Source organism: Triturus cristatus, chromosome 3_1, assembly GCF_964204655.1.
Source record: "Triturus cristatus chromosome 3_1, aTriCri1.1, whole genome shotgun sequence".
Classification (NCBI taxonomy): Eukaryota; Metazoa; Chordata; class Amphibia; order Caudata; family Salamandridae; genus Triturus; species Triturus cristatus.
In genome coordinates, this window is record NC_140583.1 from 574465733 (window position 1) to 574490998 (window position 25266).

The 25266-nt window shown below is 44.0% G+C and overlaps 1 protein-coding gene across 2 annotated transcripts in view; it reads left to right on the top strand.

Annotated features, from left to right (window-relative positions):
- Positions 1-25266, top strand: part of CHD2 (chromodomain helicase DNA binding protein 2) — a 1941047-nt gene that overhangs the window by 399062 nt on the left and 1516719 nt on the right. For both annotated transcript variants that reach the window (XM_085644496.1, XM_085644497.1), the window contains exons 7-8: positions 13145-13278; positions 15045-15270. In XM_085644496.1, the coding sequence (XP_085500622.1) occupies positions 13145-13278; positions 15045-15270 (360 nt within the window). The remainder of the gene's footprint in view (positions 1-13144; positions 13279-15044; positions 15271-25266) is intronic.

Here is a 25266-nt window from a genome sequence, read left to right on the forward strand (position 1 = left end):
AAAGGAAAGGAAATTAAAACTCAATAACTCCAAGACTTTTATCTTACCGTGCGGATGTAAAATAAGGAACTTGAGATCCTTCCATATTGAGAACCAGAAAATTCTTTTAGTAAATAAGTTTTGTTACCTTGGCATCATGTTTTCAAGTAATGGCATGTGGCACGATGAGATTTTAAATGTCAAGGCCAAAATGGCCAGATGCGCCTACGGCGTTTTAAAATTTGCAATCAAATTGGGGGCTCGTCGCATATTTGATATGGTACACATTTATAAAAATAAGTGTGTTTCGGTAGCGCTCTATGGCGCAGGGGTTTGGGGCTACTGCCCCCATGGAGATCTCCAGACTGAGGAAAATGCTTTTTTTAAAAAAATTATTATGTTTGCCCTCGTCCGCTCCTACCTCATTAATTCATAATGAGTTGGGGCTGAATTATTTGTCCGACCTGATAGAGCTGAAACCATTAATGTTATGGAGGTCGATTTGGTTGAAGAAAGAGACCGGGTTTAATAGAAGCATCATTAAGGACTGCCTCTGTTTGGACAAATGTCTACAAATCCCATGGTTAAAATTTGTGGTTACTACTTTTAAGGACTTTTTCAAGGTGAATATCTTAGAAAAATCAGACGCATAGTTTGGATATTCTAAGTCAGATTTCAAACAAATTTTTTTAAGGGAAAAAGTTCAACGCCACCATTTTAAGAATATGCAGCTTGCAACCGTGGCTTTTTATTATTCACAGGAGCATACTGTAGGGGTTCAACCATACCTATCTCAGGTTACTAGACCCTCGCATCGGTTCGTATTGACCCGACTGAGATTAGGTATTGTCCACCATTTGGTGGCTTTTCCATCGATAAAAAAATACCCCACTGCTCCCTGTCCATGTGATGGAGCCACTAAACAGAGTGTTACACATTTTCTCCTTACATGTAATCTATATATGCATTTGCGCATTGTCTATCTGAAACCACTTTTTAAATAATATGGGTCTCGTACTTTGAAATCTACTTTGACCCTGTTGTTTACTTTAAATGAGATAGATACATGTTTTTTTACTGCCACGTTTATCTTAAAATCTATTGCTGCTAGAAAAAGTATGGTTTTTTAACTTTTATATTTAGATGATAGATTATTTTTTGTAAATTTTGTATTGTGACTCCCTCAAATTGTATTTGGTTTAATTCGCTCAGTAAGTTGTATATTTGTTGTCTTGTGCTTTTATGATTGTTTTTTTTTAATAATCGAATAAAGCTTACTTTGAATTGAATTGAATTGAATCTTGGTAAGTCAATAAAATGATTTACGTGAAAGGAAAGATAACTTTTGACAATAAACAGGGTTGTGTCCTAAGGACAGCTCAATCTTTGTGTACTTGCATAAATAGTTCTTCAATTGACAAAGCCTGCAGTTCACACACTTTACAAATTGAAGTTATAACCACAGGAAGGTCACTTTCCAGAATTTAGATTGCTGCAGACATGACCAGGTGTCCGGAGGATGCCTTGTAAGTCTAGTAAGGACACATTTAATGTCTCATGAACAGGTTTACAGTAATCTCGGAGGAATTCCAATCCTAATTTATTGGTTTGTTGGCACTTGTTGACTAGGTCTGCCAAGTCATTTTCCACCCCTGGGAGATGCTTTACTAACACGGTTGCCTAATGTCCCAATAGCAAATTGCTTATGCAAGTTTAGAGAAAGTTCACGAGTGCCCTCCCTGCTGCTTTTTTATGTAATTCATGGCAGTCATGTTGTCTGTTTGAATGAGTAACCACTTTGTTACTTTCCTGAAAGGATTGAAGAGCTAACTCTACCACTTTGAATTCCAGCACATTGATGTGCAGGAGATGTGACTGGGACCATTGGCCTTGGAACGTTAAGTCACCCAAATGAGGTCCCCAACTCAAGAGGGAAGTGTCTGCTTTGATGGTCCCCTGCAGCTGTGGATGGAGAATTCACCTTTGCAGTAGCAATTTCTTCTCTTTTCACCGCTGTAGTTTATGATGAGCATGGGCTCTAACAACACTTGATCTGCCCAATTCCTCATTGCTTGTGACCACAATATTCTGGGAAATCTGTAAGGCAGTGCCAAAAGGTTTTGTTGTGGATATTCACCCAGTAGGAACTCAAATGTTTTGGGGAAATCAGATAATGCTTATACATTTCTTACTATCATGCATTTTTGCATTTTACCTAATAAAACAAAACCTCACGTGTGGTTGAGAATATCGTACGCAGCCTAAAGAGCTCAAAACCATAATGCCCTAATTAAGGGCGGAAAATTAAATAACAGCAAGATGATGGATGGAATGCATTAGTTAATCTCAGCCACTGGCAGTCGATCAGGGTCACACCACAATCCATCGTTTTTTGTCCATCATGCCACATCAGTGTGGCCCCCAGCCATATGCAAATCGGTCTTGACCCTGCTCATCATGGGAACAGTCAAGCTCAAACTGCCAGGCCAGGTCCTCCCTCAACCAGAATGCAAGCAACCCAGGACCGGTTTCCTGGTTCCACCCGGATGAATAACAGACACACTACTGCTTTCTGCTAAAAACTGTTCTCTCTCACACATGAAAATAATAGTACCTGCTAATGCTACCAAGCTTTTTGGTTCAAGGAAGGGAAGCTTTCAAAAAGCGCGCCAGCCTCCGCCAAAGTGGTGAGACAGGGTGGAGAAGAATTACAAATATTAGTCCCAGGATCCCATCTACATCAAAGGTAAAGCAGCTGCAAACTGTATATTAGTCCCTTGCACAACATAGAGCCAAAGTGCCCAATTACCAGTGGTCTCCACCAGACACAGAGAGCCTAAGGGAATAGAGAGTGGGATACAAGATGAAGAGAGCAACTCCTCCAGTGCAGTGCACAATAGATACTGCCATCAGCAGTAGGAGGAGATGTAGGAGTTAGTGCAATACCTCTATGGGTAGTATAAACAGAGGGCAAATTGAGTGATACATGAGGGACAAGTTATGTCTATTATCTGCCTAAAGTCTGTGCTAAATGCAGCAGACACCGCCAGCAGGCAGCTGTGCTGTGGTACCACCATAAAGAGACCTGCCTGGCTGAGAGTGTCTGGTTTAAGGAGAGATTCAGACCACAATAATAAACATGCCCTACACGGAGCAAAGCCTCTTCAGAACAGCAGTGGACAAGTAACTAATGGGGGATGGAAAAGTACAATTATACCATAAAAGAGATGAAGGCCTTGCAGTTCATATGGGCATTACCGAGATCATCCATAAGGAGAGGGTCATAGCACGCCACCCTGCATCCACAGTGTCAGTGCCCTACTACACCACAACAGCCTTTTAGGGATATGAATACACGGGAGGTTCAGCACTATGTACTATGGTAAGATCTCCAAGTACCTATACACTTTTGTATCTTTAACAGGTAACGAGTAAACTTCTAATAAAGCATACGACACATTTAACATATAAGTTTTTTCTTTCTTCTTTATTGATTTTGAATGAAGATTTCTTCCATGTCATATTTCATATTTTCATAGCCATAGCCAACGCGTTTCGTCTCCCATGAGACTTCTTCAGGGCTATCAAAAGAGCATACACGAAAGAATTTTAAGATTCAATGTTAGCATTTCTAAACATTGTTTAAAAGCATATTTCGATTCCTTCACAAACAAATGTTTGTCTATAAAAACATAGCATGTCTATATAGTTCTACATTGACCATATCATTCATAAAGCATTTTACATACACAGATGGAAGACCTAGTCTATAAAGGCATGAGACAACATTAGTGTTATTGTTTCTTAGTATTTAGTTATTCTCTGCATTAATGACTTCATAAGTACATATCGCGTGTTCCTTAACTCCTAGGTTCCTTAGCTTACAAGTATGTAACATCCTACTTGCCTAAAAACCACATAATGGTTAAAGACTTTATGATTACAGAAAGCTTCAATTAAAAGTATAGAATACATAGTTTTGTTATAATACAATGTCACATCCTCATTATCAATATCCTATGCTCGATTTATGTCTTATGCCGCCGAGATTATCCAATGAGGGCAATGTCTTGTCGTTCTTTAGACAGAAAAGAATTAGATTCACCATATCATTGAGGTATGCAAAGTAAATATGACTTTAAAGAATGTTATGTAATAGTGATGTAAATGTTTACTCATGATTGATGCTAAGATCATCGTATAAAATGTGAAGTTATTCAGCAATTTGATGTACATACAACATACTCAGATTTATCGAACTGAATTTCATAGAGTCGGCCCGCATTGGATAATCTCGGCGGCATAAGACATAAATCGAGCATAGGATATTGATAATGAGGATGTGACATTGTATTATAACAAAACTATGTATTCTATACTTTTAATTGAAGCTTTCTGTAATCATAAAGTCTTTAACCATTATGTGGTTTTTAGGCAAGTAGGATGTTACATACTTGTAAGCTAAGGAACCTAGGAGGTAAGGAACACGCGATATGTACTTATGAAGTCATTAATGCAGAGAATAACTAAATACTAAGAAACAATAACACTAATGTTGTCTCATGCCTTTATAGACTAGGTCTTCCATCTGTGTATGTAAAATGCTTTATGAATGATATGGTCAATGTAGAACTATATAGACATGCTATGTTTTTATAGACAAACATTTGTTTGTGAAGAAATCGAAATATGCTTTTAAACAATGTTTAGAAATGCTAACATTGAATCTTAAAATTCTTTCGTGTATGCTCTTTTGATAGCCCTGAAGAAGTCTCATGGAAGACGAAACGCGTTGGCTATGGCTATGAAAATATGAAATATGACATGGAAGAAATCTTCATTCAAAATCAATAAAGAAGAAAGAAAAAACTTATATGTTAAATGTGTCGTATGCTTTATTAGAAGTTTACTCGTTACCTGTTAAAGATACAAAAGTGTATAGGTACTTGGAGATCTTACCATAGTACATAGTGCTGAACCTCCCGTGTATTCATATGTTGTTGTGGGACTTAGTCCTACATTGTTGAGAGTAAAGAGGGTAGTACTCTCTGGTTTCGTGCACTATCTGAATTGTCTACGTCAACCACTAATATTTGTCTGGTGTGGTTCTAATCAGCCTCCACCCTCCCCTTTTGTATATATAGCCTTTTAGGGATAGAGCAAAAGGTCACAGCTCCAGGTGGTTGGGACCTGCAAACAAGTGACTTGCAAAGGAGGCCCTAATGCACACAACACTAGTAGGGGTGGGGATAAATTAATACGCAACATAATGCAGCATGGGTATTGTATAGAACTTGTACAAAGACCACCAAAAGTAAGGCCAAGAGAGCCATCAGCAAGAACAAATCACCCTGCCTGCAACAAGAGACAAAATACCTTCTATACAATCAGGCAATAGTGATGGTACCAAAAATGATAAAACTCTGGTGCAAGCCAAACTCGATAAGTATCTGAAACCCATCCCTGATCTCTACTCTATGAACAGATTCATCAAGACACACATATTAAGGACGGCTACATTACAAAAAATCATTACATCCTCTGAAGAGGGGATTAATGGCGACTGTAGACCTTAAAAACCTCACCTCAGGTTATTCGAGGACAAGGTATATGTTTGGTTTAGGGTACTTCCTTTTTGGGATAAAATTAGCACCAAGTGTTTTCACAAATTGTCTCGCAGTGGTGCCAGGCACTTCAGGAACCACAGGATATATATTGACCTCAACCCCGACGATTAGCTGGTACAGGTGAAGTTTCACACAATGTGGGGACAGTCTAAATATAATGATGAAAACGCTTCATAGATTGGTATTGTCCCTGAACCTTGAAAAGTCATCCCCATTCCCAGAGAGACAAAAGACATTACTGGGAGTGAGACTAAATTTGAGGCAGGGCATTTCCCATACAAAAGATGGTCCAAGTTATGACAGTGAGGACTGTACTGAATCTAACGCCCATGGAATTGTGCATATTCCTTATGCTTCACAATACAGGAATGGCTCCAAAATCATTGTTCACAAGGAACTGGTAGTTAGGTAGTTCTAATGGTTGTCACCTAGAAAGTTCAGTGATAGGTAATATGATGGAATACAGAGAACATTACAGCAGGTAGAGCCTTCAAATAACCAAATCAATGACCTTCACTGCAGAATCGTCCAACATGCGGTAGGAATTACACATGGGAAAACGTGTCTCTATAGGATCCAATAGAAACATTAAATGCACTAGACCTAAAGACTGTCTTAGGGACACGGAACGCTTTTTAGACGCACATCGGGGGAGGACAGCACAAAAACAGGCAGACAATACAACTGCAATATTCTACCTTAACAAATATGGAGGGGCACAGTCTCATTTGCTATCCAAACTAGCCCAGGACAAATGGTAATGGGCTAATCAGAGAAACACTAATATAGTCGCCATACACCTACCTGGAATAAAAACTGAAGCAGAGAGGTTAGGCCGATAGGTAAGTGCCTCACACGAATGGAAACTAAAATAAACAGTAGTAAAATCAGTTGTCAGAGTGGGGCACGCCATACATGGATCTGTTACCACCGGAGCAAACTAGTCTCTTCGCAGCATGGTCCCGAAGACCTGGAAGTCTGGCATTTAGGACACCCCGAAGATGTATGCAAGTCTTGAGAGAGGGTAGAAAACAGACATCACAGAAGAGTTTTAAAGCAAACTGGAACAGTTCGTCCACTGGTGTAGTATGGAAGGACACATAGGCGACAGGACAAAATAGACAACTGTTTTTAAATACTTAATGCATCTTTTGGATTACCATATCTCCTACAATCCTTAAAAGATTTTTAATGTGAATTGTCCTGAAGAAGGCGGGGATTTGATTACATAAACTGCCAAAACTCCGCGTCGACATAATCCATACAAATAAAAGGAAATGTTCAGTTTACATTTTGTTTTATTTGATATATAGTTTCGATGGGTATAACATCACAACGGATGGTTCCCAATTGCTGTATACAAATAGAGGAATGCTTATAAGGAATATTAAGTTTTGAAACTGATGTATACATGAGTTTTGATATTGATTATGAGCTTAAATGTTTTTAGATTTGAAACTGAAGTGTGTTTTTATTGTACCATATATATATATATATATATACTGTTTTGTATACAATGTGTAGAATGTTATGCACTTGAATCATTGTAATACATTTGATGGTGTAACTCATGACTATTGACGGGGAACTTAACTTAGTGCACCCTGATTGACTTAATGAGTTATGATTGTTTATTGTGGACACAAAAGGGAAGCTTGTTTGTATTGGTAGAGTGAAACGGCACAAAGTGGAGTGGCGTAGAGTTGAGTATGCATGGTGTGGTAGTGCACTGCCATTACAGTCTTCAATTGAAATTACCATTATATTTGCACAGACATATAATTTTACTTATAAAACTATACAGTGCATCAACAATGTGTGGAAATCGGCATCACCTAGTGTATTGATTGTATTAAAATATTTGATTCCACCACATTTCAGATTTACAAAAAAAGCGCTTCATTTGTGCCTTCCTAATTCTGATATATTCTGAAATATTTGTACAGTTCATTTACTTGCATTTAAATTTTGTTGTGTGCTAGAAAAAGGAACATACTACAGCATTTACTTACACAGTCCCAGTACCCAGTAATATTATCACAAACATCCTCTCACTTTGCAGGCAGAGAAAGAAAAGTGAACATCAACCTCCCTTGAAAAACAACATTTGACCTCTTTCTTAGAATACACAGCAAATGTGGCAAGATAGAAACAACGTTTAATTTCCTATTTATTGCTCATTCATGTCTGAAATCCAGCATGGTTATTTTCTGAGTGCTTCAGCGCCTACCATTGTCCTCTTTCCAGCACCTATGCAAAGGTATGAAATTGAGGAAGAAGAGTGTTTAAATCATTCTATTAGTAAAGAGCACTGACCAAAATTAATACGCTTGTAGACAGAACATTGTTCCTCATAGGCATGCAAGATTGATGAACTGGTAGTAGCAGAGATCAGTACAATCGGTGAAGCAGAAAGATAAGTGGCAGGAAACCTTTTCAAAGAAATAGTGCTGGTGTACTGCTGTGAATTAGAATACAAGAGAGAAAACTGAAAACGTACTCTTCTGGAGTGCCTCACGAAAAAGAAAAAAGAGTTCACAGAAAGTGAGCACTTACGGAAGAATACAAGAAACCAGTTAGAGAGCTGGCAAACAGACTATGCTCCACAGGAGGGACAACGACATGCTGGTCAGCCTAAAACAAATAAAGCCAGTAGATAGCAAGCAAATGTGAGTTACAAAGCCAGTGGTAAGCAATGGGCGGAATTCATTCCTATGGAAGCTGTCAACATGTTCCCAATATTTCTTTACAGCCAAACAACTGTGCTGTCTGGTAGGCTTTGACCTAAAATCAAAAAAGAAAACTAAAAATAAGACCATTCCGGACCCAACCACTAGATAGCGTAATAATGTATAGCATGTCAATTCAGAAAAGTCTTCACGCTACAAAACTGCACCTATAGGTAAGTAACTATTTAATTATTCCCGATTCCATGGGGGTGATTTCTTAATTGTACTGTACTGGCGGGGTGTTATCACATGATACCACTAATTACAGGTGGAGAGTTTTCACTACACTAATGCCATGCAATCTCGTAAAGAGGGCACTAGTCTGAGTGACAAGTCTGGGTCCTTTTTTAGGTCGAGCCTAGGCAGCGCATGCGCTGCTCTTCGAGGCATGCTGTACTAGAGTATGGAGTTGAAGCTCCGCCCACTTCCCTCCCATATTTTTCATTGGCTTGTGTCATTGTTCTTTGTTAATGCTGGCTTCTGATTTGTTAATAGGTTTGTTAGTCCCTCCTTAGTACCGCCTTTTCTTCCTTTGTAACCCCCCCAAGAGGACTGGCCCTTTTACTTCTGTTATTACACGGTATGTCTTATTAGGTTGAGCATTCAAGACCTCTTGTATATACTTTAGTATATACTTATATGTTTATGTACTTTGTGGGCTCTGGAGATCAGCCCTAGGACTTGTCTGCTTCCGCTTAGGGACTTTTTTCTGTTCATCTGCTTCTATTTAACTGTTTTTCATAGAAAACGACCTGTAGAGGTCAGTAAAATCCCAGAATTGCTTTGTGCTTACGGATTTTATTTTTAGGTCTTGCCTGAGCCAGCGCATGCGCTGCTCTGGCGAGACTTTTAGTAAGTGGGCTTCAAAAAGCTCACCACACGCTTTTTGTGTGGCCTAGAGCGTGCGGTTACGCGCACAGTTATGAGCACAAGCGCCATCTGGCTTTCCTGTCTCGTCATGGCTCATTAAGTGCATCGCTCGCGGGCACCCTTACAGCCCGTGATCGCTTTCACGGCCGCGTCACTTTCACGGCTGTGAGGCCAATGCTTGTTGTAAATAGACTTCCTAGTATATGGTGGATTGGTAGCAGCGCGATGTTAACGGCTGTTTCAAATTGGATTGCAGAGGCAGCATTAAATTGCATGCTTTCACATTATGTGACTTAGTATGCAGCCGTGTTACAATATGTTTTTGAGCGTGATATAACAGCGCGGTGTTGGTGATTATTTCAAATTGAATGGCAGGAGAAGCGTTGCAGTGCCCTCACGTTACATGGCTTGATAAGTAGATGGTTCTCAACAAACTTAGCAGCAGCAAACGAATGGTATAAGCCTTGATATATTTTTTACTTGCCTTGTGTGACGTCGACTTCTATTTCCTCCTGCAATGTTGATTCTTTTTTAACAAACCATGTAGCAAATCTGAAGCAAAAGCGCAACTTTGTTTCATTTCAGACTGTCCGGAATAAGATATGGGCATTACTGCGCGCATGTAAGTCCTCATTATTATGTTAAACTTGCCTTCGGCAACTAAGCACACTGGTTTGTATTTTTCTTTGTTGCTTTCACATTGTGTGACAATCTTCAGCCGTATTACAGTATGATTTTGAGCGTGATGTAACAGCGCGGTACTAGCAGTTATTTCCAAATTAGATGACGGAGGAAGCATTACAATGCCCTCACGTTTCATGACTTAGTGGGGGGATGGTTCTCAAGAAACTTAGAAGCGGCAAACGCATAGTTTTAGTCTTGATAGATTTTTAACTTGCCTTGTTTGATGTGGACTTCTATTTCCTCCTGCTATGTTAATTTTTTTTTTTTTTAAACCAGTAGAAAATCTGAAACAGAAGCACAACTTTGTTTTAGTTCAAATGCTCCGGAATAACATTCAAGCGTTATTGTGCGCATATAAACTTTCATAAAGTTAACCTTGCCTTTGGCAGCGGAGCTCGATAAGTTGTACTTTCCTTTGTTGACCGTGGCGTATTTTTCTCTTGTTGACCGCGGCGTGTTCAAACATTACGGAAGTCAGTCGAGACGGTAGCAGTCGAGCAAGCATTACTTGTAGACTGTCTGCGGTCGGACGCCTGCCGGTTTGAGAGTATGTAGTTTACTGGTTGCTCAGGGTTGTGGCAGTTCAGTTAAATGGAAAATTATATTGCGTCTGCAGCTATTGATGATCTCTGCAGTCATTAAAAGCTCTTGGCATGAGAGACACATGGGATTTAGAGTTGCTTCATTTCCGTCATTTCATTAAGGCAGAGAGCGGCTGTGTTGAACTTCATTATTAAATATGCTTCTCTCCTTATCAAAGCTGTTTCTGGGTTACCACCTCTTGGGTTAGGCTTGATTGCGCTTAGTACCGTCCATTGGAACACTTTTTCATTATGTTGGAATTCTTGAAAATGATGGACCAGGGGGGCATTCTGTACTTTATTCTTCAGTCTGGAACGGTGTTGCGCAATTCTCTGCCGGACCTCCTGGGTAGTTTTTTTTTTTCAATGTGCATTTACGGACAGGGGCAGATGATTGCATAAACTACATTTTGTGTTTTGCAATTGGAGAACTCCTTATGTGTCCATTGTTCACGGCCTTCTCTGTATGTCATTCCTTCAATGGTAGAACTGTAGGCCTGTCAGCTTCCACATTTATGGTGGCCTTGAATGGGTTTTAGACTCAAAGTAAAGGTGTCCGGTTTCCTTTGTTTGTCATCACACGCCCTGATTATGCGCTGGCCAATGCTAGTGTTCTTCTTTAATGCAAAGAGCGGTGTCTCAAAATCCTCATCCATTCCTTTGAGATGCCAATTTTGGCGAATGATCTTTTTGAATGCATTTGTGTGGGGACCAAACGTGGACACACATACCAGTCTGGTCATTGCAGTTTTAGGCTTCTTTTGCAACAGTACCTCCCTAGGTGTGAACCAGGCTCTCTTCCTCGAGTGTTTGAGTAATTTTTGTGGGTATCCTTTTTCTCTGTTTCTCCATCAATGTCGATGAATGTAGATCATAGTCTTCCCTTCTTGTGCAGCTCCGTCTTACTCGCGAAAACTTGCCATATGGTAAGTTAACTTTCAAACTTTTGGGGTGAAAACTCTAAAAATGTAAAGCAGTGTTTTTATCTGTAGGTTTGGTGTACAAGAGTTGCGAGAGTTTGAGCTCTTGGCATTAAAAACAACAATGCCTTTCATATATGTGTTCCTTTTAAAAACACATTAATAAATGGCATGGTCATTGTTAATGCCAATATCTTAAACGCTCGCAAACGGAGACCTATTGCATTGAAAATGCTTGTTTAATATGGTCGTTCAGTTGTACATAATGCCTTCTTGGTCATGTATAAGGTAATAAAAATGCTTCTGGCACTTTTTTATTAAAACTTTTCAGCATGCTGCTCAGCAGCCACACTGCTCTACAGTACAGCTTAAAGACATTGACAAAGTCAATATCTCTGGCTAAACACTTAGAAGGCCCCAAAGGCGAGACCTATTGGCTATGCCAATGCTTGTTTATTTTTCTGGCAACTTCCTCTATTTAACTTTCATGATAGAAAACGACCAGCAGAGGTCAGGAAAATACCAGAATCACTTCTCTAGATTCCAGTCCATAGAAATTGTCTTCCACGAGCAGGCGTAGACAATATTTTTTTCAAATCTTGTATTTTCAGTGATATGACCACCGAAGGCACTGATTTTATTTTAAAAACAGAGCTTTGGACTATACCATTTTCCGCTGAAAGGCAATACTTCTCTCCATGTGTTCCCATACCTGGCGTGTCACGCAGTTTGGTGCTCACTTTCCCTCCATGTTAAATAACAGTGGATGTTTCAGCACCCAGGCTAATGTGCTGCATAGCTAAATACATATAAGGTCCCAAAGGAGAGACCGATTGCATTGCAAATGCTTGTTTAGTTTGTGAACACTATTTTCTTTAATACGTTTCTCCTACTGCAGGTACAACATGCTTTCCTGCAACATTCAGGCGCAATGAGTGCTTTCACTTTCCAAGCAGCCCATGACAATGGCGGCTGCTTCTTCGAGGTGAAATAGATCTTGCATTTACAATATTTTGAACTATTGGCATTGTAAATGACAGTGCCTTTTATTTATGTGTTAATTATCAGAACAGATAAATAAAAGACATTGTCATTTACAATGTCAATAGCTTAATGATCCATGCAATTAAGCCCTCCCCTGCGTCTCAGAACACACTGGAATGCCTAAGAACACAGTCTTGTGTATATAAGTTATGTTAGGGTGGACGTACTGGTACAATTGGAAATAAATTTCACTGTCCCTGTGTGTGTGTAAAGCCTACTGGAAACAGCCAAGCAATAGCTTATGTCTGCCATCATTTAGGCTTTGTGTGATTTGGGGTGCAGCTGGATAGCTGAGTGTATTAGCCTTTCAGTGGTACCGGTCCAATGGCACCATTTTAGTCAAACATAGAGAATGGGTCTGATGTCTGACTCTTGCATGTCTGCAGTGAATTTCTGCTATCCGGTCCTTGTAAGTAACGCAATTACATTTCAAAAGTGAGCATGTAACTTGCAGGGCAGCTGTCGGCCTTAGTGAACAATTTTTGTGCTCTGTTCAAGAGATTGAGGACTAGAGAAGCACGTTTACTGAAGGTACTCTTTAGTGTGGGTGTGTGGAAGTGGCCTTCATGTTCATAGCATCTAACAATTAGTGCTATTGACCTTTCGGTGATTGAAACTTTGCCTTTCATTATAAGTTCATAAAAATTATTTGTAAATGTGTGTCCCAAATGTTGAAATTAAAGAGCAAAGCATAACCTTTTTCTTCACAGTTATAAAGAAGATGATGACTTTGAAACCGACTCTGATGACCTAATTGAAATGGTTGGAGACGTAATTGAGGAGGAGCCTGACAACAGTGAAACTATTGAGAGAGTTTTTGAATCCAGAATTGGAAAGAAGGGAGGTGGGTAAACGAATGTAACCAGTTGGTGAAAATAAATAGCGCACAACTATACTCTTTCCAGCCCTCCAAACCGTGTGCAGTATAACCACATTATGGAAGAAATATACTGTGTTATTTAAGAATCAAAGAAGCTCATGAATAATATAGATGAGCCAAAGATGTTTAAAAGCAACCAAAAGCAGAAACAAATTGATCCCACTTTTATAACATCCATTGCAGTAAATCAGTATCATCTTTGGCTTCTGATGTATGGTGTGATGAAACAATTATTTAAATTCTGATTCAGATTTAGACTGTCTTACTGATATTGATTGGCCTGGGTGGTTGTGCTACAGTCTTCCTTTGTACCTTTTAGATACTTGTTTTAGAGAATATTGCCAGACATAAGAGTTGGCATATGAGTGGATCAACTAACATTTTATGCTGTACTGTCTATCCCTTAAGTGGTGCTACAGTGGCTTTTGGATCAGAGGTACACATTTGTCTGCGTGGATTCATAGAGTTGCTTCTAATGCCTGTCACATCAGCTCCTTTCCTCACACCGGTTACAACAGATTGGGAGGAAATTTTTCATTTTTCTTTTTTTCCTAATTTTTTCTGAGCATTTTTACTTATTTTCAGGGCACAATTACCCAAAACCAAGTTCAAGCCTTTTAATGCTAATAAGCGCCATATGCCTAGCTCTCTCTTACCGGGGTAACTGGGTATTTGAGTCCACACTATAACTTTGGGATGTGTGATGCCTGTTTGAGCATGCACCCAGAGGCAGTTTGGAAAGGGAAACTAAACTCGTTCAGGGTTTGCAGTGTCGGGAGAATGGCTTCTCTGTCTTGTTCACCTCAAACACTGGAGCAGACAGTTATGCATCTGGATGATCAACCACCAAGCTGATTCTACTAAGCATCACAGGAAGAGGAGAACTGTATCTCATGTGAAGTAGCCCTTGGCACCTCTCTTATTCAGCCTTGGTACAGTCCTGTGAGTGGGAGATGTCTGTATCTTGCGATGTATACCCACCCGTCTTTTATAATATAAATCTAAACATTACCTTATTATACCACCGGCAGTGCCACATTTGAGGAATTTGCTCTGTCTACACTTTGTGTGTTTGGGAAATAAGACTTCCCTAAACTAAGATGTCTTCCCTGCCTTCATTGGATATCTGTGTGGGTACATTTCTGTGGGTTTTGGGGAAAACTGTGAATACTCTAACTTATCCAAACTAGCCATTATTACTTTCCAGTGTTGTCCCTGTACCCCCAATACTATTGTGCCTTCTTTGTGAGACCACATTAATCCTTTGTGAAATTTTCAGTGATAGCAAAGTCAAGCAGTTATAGCTCACAGTAGAATGTGGTAGGGATTCGACACTTAGATGTAGAATGACATGGTAAATACAACACAAACCCAGAGGCCATCTACTACTATAACATGAAGAGTGCTATTATTAAGAGGTAATTAAAAGGAGCTGTGAACGTAGTATAGACTCAACAAAGTTGATTGTGATAGCACACTCTGTAGCTGAGATTCAATCCCAAATTCTAGGCATTATATTTTTACGTAAGGTTAACCTCTGTAACCAGTGTTACCACATAGATAGTGTTCTGTCTGCAAACTGTACAACGCAGTGCATCCTGAGACCTTTTTGCTGAGGTTATAGTTTAAAATAGTTCCGAAATCTTCTTGGTCCACAAACCTACAACCCAAAAAAATAAAACTTTTACACCTTTAAATGCTCTGAACATTTTTCTTTCAACTTTGTCCAGCCACAGGAGCTTCCACAACGGAGTATGCTGTGGAAGAGAATGGCGACCCTAATGCTGACTCCACCCCCGAGAAAGATGATGGAGAGCCTCAGTACCTCATCAAATGGAAAGGCTGGTCTTATATACATAGTACCTGGGAGACTGAGGAGTCGCTGCAGGAGCAGAAAGTCAAGGGCCTGAAAAAACTGGAGAACTTTAGGAAAAAGGAGGATGAAATACGTCAGTGGTATGGTTCATAATTTCACCAATTACTTCCTTGTTCTATTTCTAATGTTCAAATTCTATTAATAATGAAAAATTTCCTAGCTAACGTAACAGAAAGTTTCAATTCTATTAAGGACTCAGAGGCGAAGATTACGCCTTCTCTCTTCACTTTATTTGAGAGCAGCCAATATTAACAAAACACAACTAAGTTTCCCATGAACCCTTGGGGAAAACTGTAGTACAAAGAAAATGGTCAACCAGGAACAGTCCTATGGCCTCCAATCAGGGACGTTCCAGCCCCAACATAGTCCGTCCTCAATGTCCCTTCATCCTCTTTCGTCGCGTGAAGCCAGCCGTTGGATCACTTTCATAAGTCTCGTTTATTCACATCAGATCCTACAAGGACAAAGGGACATCGTCAGTCACAGAGCAAGCATTCGTCAAAGCCTGCGGGCGAATAGCAGTGAAACAGATTTTAACTCCTTCCGTGCCCATGTAGAGATGGTCTCGTCATGGAGCGCGGTTGCGCTGTGCCCATGACGAGACTATCTCGTCATGAACCCTGCCCGCTAATGAAAGGGCCGGCACAGGGCGGGGAAAGGGCGGGGCACTGAAGGGGTTAAGAAATCACATCAAAATCATTACCCCAAATAATTCAGAAGTCAAACTGTATTACGTACTCATATAAGGGGCGGGTAATCTTCATACAAAACCCTAGGGTGGGATAATTCTCACCTCCTAGTCCTTAATAGAATTGAAACTTTCCGTTACGTTAGCTAGGACATTTTTCATTCTATGTCAAGACTGGAGGCGAGCATTATGCTAGTTTAAAGCTTGGTCACCATGAGGTGAGCGATATTTAGCACTGGCTTGAAGTAGAATCTCTTAAATGTGGAGTCCGAGGAACAGTCTAACTCATTGAGGATATCCTCCAAAGGGGCACCTAAGCCATATGCTTTAGAGGCCATTGCACCTAGTGCTGAGTGGGCTCCAAAGTCCTTAAGGCTAATGCCTGCCTCTTGCATAACCCACCTGGCTATGGTGGGTGAAGAAACCACCTTAAAAGGCTTGCGTAACGCGATAAGGAGTTGTCGCTTTCCTGGAGGTCGGAACTCCTCTGTCATTTCCTCATATGCTTTCAAGCTACTGACCACACAAATCTTTGGTGAGTTCGGGAACTCCGGGTATGTGATTACTTTTGTGTGACACTTCATACTTTTATGGAGAATAAAAGTTACTCCATTAGGGGTGAACATCCTGTCCGTGATATCCAAAGCTCTCACGTCTGAGACGCGGCGGCAGGAAATGAAGCAGAGCAGCATGGCTAGCTTAGCAGACCGCTCCTTCTGTGATAGAAAACGTTTAGGTCGCCAAGATAAGAACAAGTTGAGGACCTGATTCTCATCCCAATGGGCTTAATAACGAGGCTCCGGGGGCAGAGACAGCCTGATGCCCCGGAGAAGCCTGCATACAAGGGGATGTTCCCCAACCGCTGTGTTAGGTGGCACATGACCCGAAGAAATGGCTGACCAAAAGGTATTTATTGACCTGCAAGCCAGACCACTAGAGGCGAGGTGAGCCATAAAATTCAGGATGTGAACTACATCTGTGTCCAAGGGATTTAGACTCCATTTCACACACCAACGGGACCATCTGCCCCAAGCGGACCTGTATCGTTTGACCGTACTGTCTGCCTAAGCTTTGGACATAAACGCTTCAGCCTTTTCCGAAAGTCCTGGGACTTCCCATTGTCTCCTGTAATTATCCACGCAATGAGCCACAACGAGTTCCCCATAATCAGTGGATGGAGAACTTGTTCGGGGCTCAGAAGGAGAGTCCGTAACCGGGGTAGTAGGATTGGAGAATCCCAGGAAAGTTCCAGAACAACCGGAAACCAAACTTGAGATCTCCAAAAAGGGGTGACTATTACCACCTACGCTCACTGCCTCCTGATCTGAGCTGTCACTCTTGTGATCATTGCGAAGGGGGGGAAGCATTCCCCACCTCTTGACTCCAGTCCTGGAGTAAGGCATCCGTGGCCACTACCAACGGTTCCAGTCTCCAGCTGAAAAACCGTGGTAGTTGACGATCCATTCTCGAGGCAAACAGGTCCACTGATAAAGGACCCCAACGGTTGTTCAAAATCAGAAACACCTCTCGGTCTAGCTTCCAGAGACTGGAGTCCCGGAAGTTGCAGGATTGGAAATCTCCCACTTGGTTCTCACGACCGGGTATATACTCTGCCGTGACCGACACTTGGTGGTCCATACAGTATTGCCAAAAACCGGCGGCCAAGTCCGAGAGGGCTTTGGATCTCGTGCCCCCTAATTGGTTGATATAACTGACTGCAGATATGTTGTCCAGCTTTAGGAGTACGGAGGAACGGATAGAGTCTCTCGTCCCAACAACGGACGGCGGAAGAGCCTGCTAGGAGCTCTAAGCAGTTAATATGTAACCTTCGTTCTTCTTAAGACCACAACCCTCCTGTAAAAAACTCGCCACATCTGGCGTCGCAGACCCAAAGATTGCCCAGCCGTTCCAGGCTTCCATGTGCTCCAGCCACCACCTGATCTCTTGCCGGGCCGCCTCGGACAGAACCACCTTGTGGGAGTAAGAACACCCTCTGCATAAATACAACGCTTTGAGGTGTTGCAGCGCTCGATAGTGGAGAGGCCCCGGGAAGATGGCCTGGATCGAGGCAGAGAGGAGACCCACTATTTGGGCCAAATCCCTGAGTAACACCTGATGTTTTGCGAGGGACCGTCTCAGTTTGTGCCGAATCTCTGAGACCTTTCTGGTCGGTAGACTGAGAGTAGAGGAAGTGGAGTCTATTACGAAGCCTAGAAATGTAAGAGACTGGGCAGGCGTGAGAATCGACTTTGTCTCGTTCACTACAAACCCCAAGCTATGGAGAAGATCCACCGCCATCCGGAGGTGGCGCAGAAGTTGGTGAGGGCATGCATCCATCAGGAGCAGATCGTCCAAGTAAAATCATTTGTATACCCTGAGCTCTCAGGAACTCCACCACTGGCTTGATGACTTTAGTGAAACCGAAGATAAGCCGAAAGGAAGAGCGGCACACGTTCGTCTGCTGCCGTCAGGTGAACTGGAGAAACCGCCGATATGGAGTAAAGACCGTAATAACTAGGTAGGCGTCTTTTAAGTCCAACCGTACCATCCAGTCTGAAGGGCACAGAACATCTCTGAGGAGATGAGTTCCTTCCATTTTGAAGTGGCGGTAAACCAGCCACTTGTTTAATTAGCTGAGGTTGATTACGGGACGCTTGCCCTCATCCGTCTTGTCTACCAAAAATATGTTGCTGATGAACCCCCGGGGGTGAAGAGTGGTGGAGCGATCGCCCCTTTGGCTAGGAGGGATGCGACCTCTGTGTCCACCAAGGAGGCTTCCTGCTCAGAAAACTGGAATGGCCAGTGTTTGCACCATTGAAAGGGTTCACCAACGTAGTCTATGTGAAAACCCTGAACCGTTTGTAACACCCATGCGTCCCCTGTTAGGGTAGTCCAGGCCTGAAAAAAATTCCCCAGCCTCTCCCCTACCTTTAAACGGAAAGAAGGGAGAACACTCACCGGGACTGATTGAGTATGTCGATATCGTCTGCCCTTGCAACGCTGGTCTCTTGCGAGATAGAAATTCCCAAAGCGGGACTAGTTCTGGTATTGACCTTGCCTGGAGCCCTGACCTGTTGGTTGGAAGGTTGGTGGTCCAGGGGCCCCTACCTCGACTGGCCCTGCGGAAAACCCGGGGAAATACCTGTTCGAGGCATATGAGCTGCAGATCACACACTGAGGATAAGATCGCCATCTGGTGTTGGGCTCGGATGATTGCAGGTTGTTGTTGTCTTCGGAAGAAGCCTTTGGTCACGAGGTTGGTGACTCCTCCCCTGGACAACAGTGCGCATGGGCATCCACTCCATCGTCAGATTGTTTTTTTCCGCCATTGGGTTCGGATGAACTTTTTTCCGCTCCAGCAGAAAACTTCTAGCAATCAATTTAACTCCTTAATCTTCATTCCATCGACTTCGAAATCAACTCGGACCGGTTCCGGAAGCGGCTGATGGACAGGACGCCCTTCAAAAAATGCCCCCAGTGTGGAGCGAAGTTCCCCCACAGTGACCACCACGAGGTTTGTAACCTCTGCCTGTCGCCGGAACACAACGAGTCCACCTGTCCAGCTTGTGCCGCTTTCCGTTCGAAGAAGACCCTCCTGGACCGAAGAGCTCGACGCCATATTATGGCCAAACCAGCTCCAGAACCGGAGGACATCTTTGCTCAAGATGTTCCCGAAGACGACACCGAAGATCTCGAGATCGTGTCCGAGGCCGACGATTCCGATGACCTCATCACTCCAGGGCAGCGTGTGAGTACCACCCCCCCTGCCCCTGCCCCATCCAAAAAGACAGTGGTCAAGACTCCGCCAGCTGGGCCCAGTCGCGACCGGAAATCCTCTTCAGAAGCCCCGCCCTCGGGCCCGGCTCCGAAGACATCTAAGCCTGTAGGTGGCTCGGGCTCGAGCAAACCTCATGTGATTGTGCCTTTAACACCCTCGGCACCGAAAAAACCACTGTCGGCACCGAAACAGGCTTCGAGACCGAAATCTCCTTCGGCACTGAAACGTTCCTCGGCACCGAAGTCTCCACCGGCGCCGAAACGTTCTTCGACATCGATGCCTAAAAGTCCCTCGGCACCGAAACATACATCGGCACCGAAACATACATCGGCACCGAAAACTCCATCGGCTCCGAAAAATCCATCGGAACTGAAACATCCTTCGGCACCGAAAACATCATCGGCACCGAAAACTACGTCCACACCAAAAATAGCTCATAAAGACCCGAAGCGGGCGTCGCCGCCACCACCTTCGGAGCCAGATGAACTTTTTCGACCAGATCCTACTCAAAAGCGGATCTACATCAATCCTAACACTGGACATGTGACTGCCATCCCATATAAACAAGCATTTACAATGCAATGGTCTCGGCATTGGTAAAGTTAGAGCTATTGGCATTGCTCATGACATTATTTTTGTTTATGTTTTTAAAACATTTAAAGAAACGGCATTGTTATTTACAATGTCAATAGCTTAATCACTCTCAAATGCGAGACCTATTGCATTTGCACCCACACACAGCCACCTACACACACACTGATTAAGCTATTGACATTGTAAATAACAATGCTGCTTCTCTACATGTTTTAAAAACAAAAACAAACAAAAATAATGTCATGAGCAATGCCAATAGCTCTAACTTTAACAATGCCGAGACCGTTGCATTGTAAATGCTCGTTTCTATGTTGCCCCACGTCTCTGGAACTCGCTCCCCTGTGCCTTACGTAAGTGACCTAACTTGCTTAAAATCAGAAAACTATTAAAAACGGAGCTTATTAACGATTGAGCGCCCTCACGACTTCCTCGCTTCTATCCGCTGCTAGCGCGGAGATACCCCTGCCGGGGTGATTCCAGCGCTTTATAAATTCCTCATTCATTTTTAGTAGAAGTACCAAGGAAGGAAACGCAGTCTGCTTAATACACCCACTTCAGCAGCAAATCGCATCCCACAGTGCTTTCACAATCTGGGCACACTTTACAATTCTGTTGATATTGTATTTGGTGGTTTGTCATATTGTAAGTCAGTGGATAGTAACTGGCAGGGTTGGAGTAGACTAATGTATTCCTCTGTGATTGATTTTATTGGATAGTGGCCATCTAGATGGTGTTATGAATTAGGGTGGAGCAGTATGTGTGGCTTTGATGCCGTATTATGTGTTTGCGGGTGATGTAGATGAGGCAGAAAAACATGAAATGGATATACCTCTCAGGAGGCGAACACTTCGGCAACTAACGCTTAACCAAGTATGTGACTGGAGGCATGTTGTGTGTGTGATGATGACAGCAGCTGTGTCTTATATGTACCATCACTGTAGGGTATGACCTGGCTGTACCATTGAGGAGGCACATGTGTTGCCACCCCGATGGCTTAGAGCTGTGTGGTGCTCTAGATGGTGAGTGTGGCTTAACTATAGGCCTGATCACGTTGGTGTGCTTGCAAACTTGTGTATGTGTGCCTTCTACCGAATGCTCATCTAGGTGGCTGAAGATACGTGTGCCAGATTACCCCTATGTTTTTGTGTAACTGATCATCGAATATGCACAGGATGGTTTATCTCGGCCTGAATGCCTACGTCACAGATTGTGCCTGTATGCCTGGCATTTTGTAGCATACCTGGGTACTTAACACAAGTGTTCACGTGCATATCTCTGTGTAACTATACGTTGAGATGTGTGTCTGGAAATGTTTGTCTAGCATTTGTGTATAAATGCGTCAGTTTATCCCTGCAGTTGCACGTGTGTTTGTGTGTAACTGTGTGTTTGAATGTGTGCTCCTGTTTACCCGTCTGTCGATCTGTGTGCCGAACCCCTCGCACCGCACCATTGCCCCACCCCCTTGCTGGCCTGTAGGTGAAGGTTGCACCCCTTAACCCAGATTAACAGGTGTGAGGCATGAGGAGCTCTGGGCCCGGTGTGAATGAACTCTGTGCAAGGCAGAGAGCAAGAGACAACAGTCATAAAGATTGCACCGATAACCGCCGGTGCTCAGCGCGCGCTCCTCCGTCACAACTGGGTCATCTCTCAAGCAGCAGAGGCGCGTCACTGACCCCGGCATAGGGAAGGTGCGCGTGCTCGTCCTGTGCTGCTAATAGACTGCTGTGACCAGGGCCGGACTGGGTACCAAAACCGGCCCTGTCAAAGTGCTCGGCCGCCCCCTCCCCATATGGAATTCGGAAAAAAATTGCATCAATATAACAGAATATTAAAAAAAATAAAGGAATGAACCAAAAGCTAGTCACAGCAGCCCTGTCACTGAAGTGGACTCCTTTTCAGTTGGCTGTGCACATATGCACATCAAACGTTGCCTCTGCAAAACATACTTGCGTGAACAAGGCAGCATCGCCTATATACAATTAATCAGGATTTGTAAAGCGAAACTGTTTTACTGGTGATAGTCTCCAGGCACTGTGGGATCGATCATGCTGCCTGTACCTATTGGTTAAACACCCATGTCTTGAGGTTGACTATATAAAAGTGAACTTAGGATGCTAGTTATGACCACTATGCTTCCGAAAACAATTTCACCTGTTGACATGAGCCCTACCTGTCCGTCGCCGTTCTGACTGGGCCGGGTTAGGCGGTACCGCAGGTCCTCCGGGTCACGTGGCCGCTGTGAGGAGTCCAGTTCGGGCAGCCCCCTCGAGGGTGAAGACGGGTAGTCATGAGGGGGACGGTGCCCGGGGGAGAAGGAGCGGCGACGGGGACTCCCTGGGTGATAGCGATAAGGGGAGCGGGAACGAAGAGGGGACAGGTTCCCTGGGCTGTGCAGGGGATAGGCATACGGGCTACTTGGAGAACGGGGTCGGTCACCAAAGGGAGAGCGCAGCCGTAGACTAAGGGGCGAGAGGTCCCGGGAACCGTGGGGCACGTAAGGGCGCAGCGGAAGCGGGGGCAGAGGGGAGCTTGAGCGCAAGCCACGGTAACCTAGCGGTGAGCGGGACCTGAGGGCACGGGAGGAGCGGGACCTGGGGCTACGAGACCTGGGCCTGTGGTCATGGGGGCCGTAAGTGGGTCGTGACCGGTGGGAGTAGCGAGGCCGGGAGCTAGGTAGACTACCGGGGGAGCGGGGCCGGGAGCCACGGGAACGAGGCGGCGAGCGACGGAAATTATGTGGGGAGCGAGGCCGGGAACTATAGTGCCTATGAGGGGATCGAGGCCGGGAACCATAAGGGGAGCGGGGCCGTGAGCGGCGAGTAGCAAAAGGGGAGCTGGGCCGGGAACTACGGGGCCTATCGGAGGACAAGGAACGGGGCCGTGAGCCGTTAACTGAGCGGGGGCCGTGCCGGGAGCCACGATGACCATGAGGCGAACGTGACAGCTTATCCCGCGGCCTCTCCATGGCCGGGCTCTGTTGACACGAACCTCCGGAAGGAGGAGTGTGACTGAGCCGCTGTGTCAACAACCAACATGAACCCCGACTGAGCTGTCGCCGTGCGCACGTCTCTCACCTCCGGGACCCAGGCTCCCCTAGTCAACGGCACCGGCCATCTTGAAAGGACTTTCTCCCACTTCCATCCATGCATCGGTATATCCAACCAAGCGAAACGCCCAACCAAGCGAAACGCGTGCCATGTTTCTAAAAAATATAGTTATGATTTCTTTTTTGGTCAATTTTTACATTTATTGTTTTTTTAAGCATAGAAATACAGTATGAACAGGCAGTCGATCTTATCCGTGGCACCATATCGTTAAAAGATAATTATCAATTATCCAGAGCAGCAGAGCAGACCAGAGCAGCAGCCTAACCCCGCCGCCTTTCTCCGAGGCGAAGCAGAAAATGCCTCGGAGAAACGCCACGTCCTTTTCGGATTTGGGGGCGTGTTTTGCTGTTGTCTCCTCCCTGAGACTTCTCGCAAAAAACACGCCCCCTGATCCGAAAAGGACGGGGCTTCAACGGAGTGACTGGACCTCTTCTCCAGTGGCTGGCCAGCATTTAAGAGGCCAGCCAATGGAGAACAGGAGAGAAGAGGGGCGGGTGCAAGCCCCTCTTCTCAAAGTCATTAAATCTCGGAGCGAGACTGCGCAAGCGCAGCCTTCGCAGCCGAGACCTAAAAACGGAAGCTGGACACTACACCTCCCCCAGCTCCCATACGGAAAAAGGACTGTGCCACTTCACCACTTCGTCCTTCTTCTCCTGTTTTACCTTCTAACCCGTCCCCCCCTCCTCCTCCTGTTTCTCCTTTACCTTTACCTTTACCACCACCACCTCCCTATCATTCACCTCCTCCACAGGATGATAATGATGACTTAGGGGGAGGGGCGGACCCTGATTTATTTAATGATCCTGTTGATCCAACCGACCCGTTTACTTTTCCAGACACAGCACCGGTAGATGACTGGTCTTATCCAATGCCTGACATGCCTGACCCCACTACCTACCCCTCCAAGCCCTCCCCTCCTGATGACCACCTAGGGTTTGGCCAACTAATAAATAGGGCAGCAACGTTCCATGGTGTCACTATGCACACGGACCCCCTTGAGGAGGATTTTCTCCTCGATACCTTTGAGCAGTCACAAAAAACTGTTCATATACTTCCCATGATTAAAGGGGTTATAAAGCATGCCACTGACGTCTTTAAAGACCCTGTTCGAGCGAGGGTTCTCAACCCCCGCATCGAAAAAAAGTACCGACCAGCCCCGCAGGACCCTGCATACATTAAAGCCCAGCTCCCTTTAGACTCCTTGGTCGTATCAAATGCCAGGAAGCGCGTTAACTCACAGACAACTGGAGAAACGCCCCCCCCAGACAAGGAGTCTAAGCTTTTAGAGGCCTCAGGCAAACGAGTCGCCGCACAGGCGGCGAACCACTGGCGTATTGCCAATACCCAGGCCCTGTTAGCTCGGTATGACAGGGCACATTATGACCAACTTGAGGACCTTATGCAACATCTGCCTGAACCCTTTAAGTCCCAGGCCACTGACCTCATTCAAGAAGGCAAATTAATATCTAATGCCTCCATTAAATGCGCCTTAGATGCGGCAGACGCTGCTTCTAGGGCGGTCAATACTAGCGTCTTACTCAGACGACATGCCTGGCTCCGTATTTCCGGTTTTAAACCGGAGGTTCAAACCGCAATTCTGGCTCAACCTTTCAACCAAGAGCAGTTATTTGGCCCTGCAGTGGATACTGCATTAGAAAAAATGAAGAAGGATAATGAAACTGCCAAGTCTATGGGAGCACTGCAGTCTCCTCAAAACCGGGGTTCCTTTCGTCGCTCCTTTTATAGAGGAGGCTCCAAAAACACATCAACTGAGACCACGTCCACCTTTAAAAATTCTGGACAAACATCCCCTAACAGAGGTTATTTCCGGGGAGGTTATAGGGGAAACAATAACAAAGGCCGAGGGCGGGGCAATAACAACAACACCCGCACCTCCCCAGCCACCAAA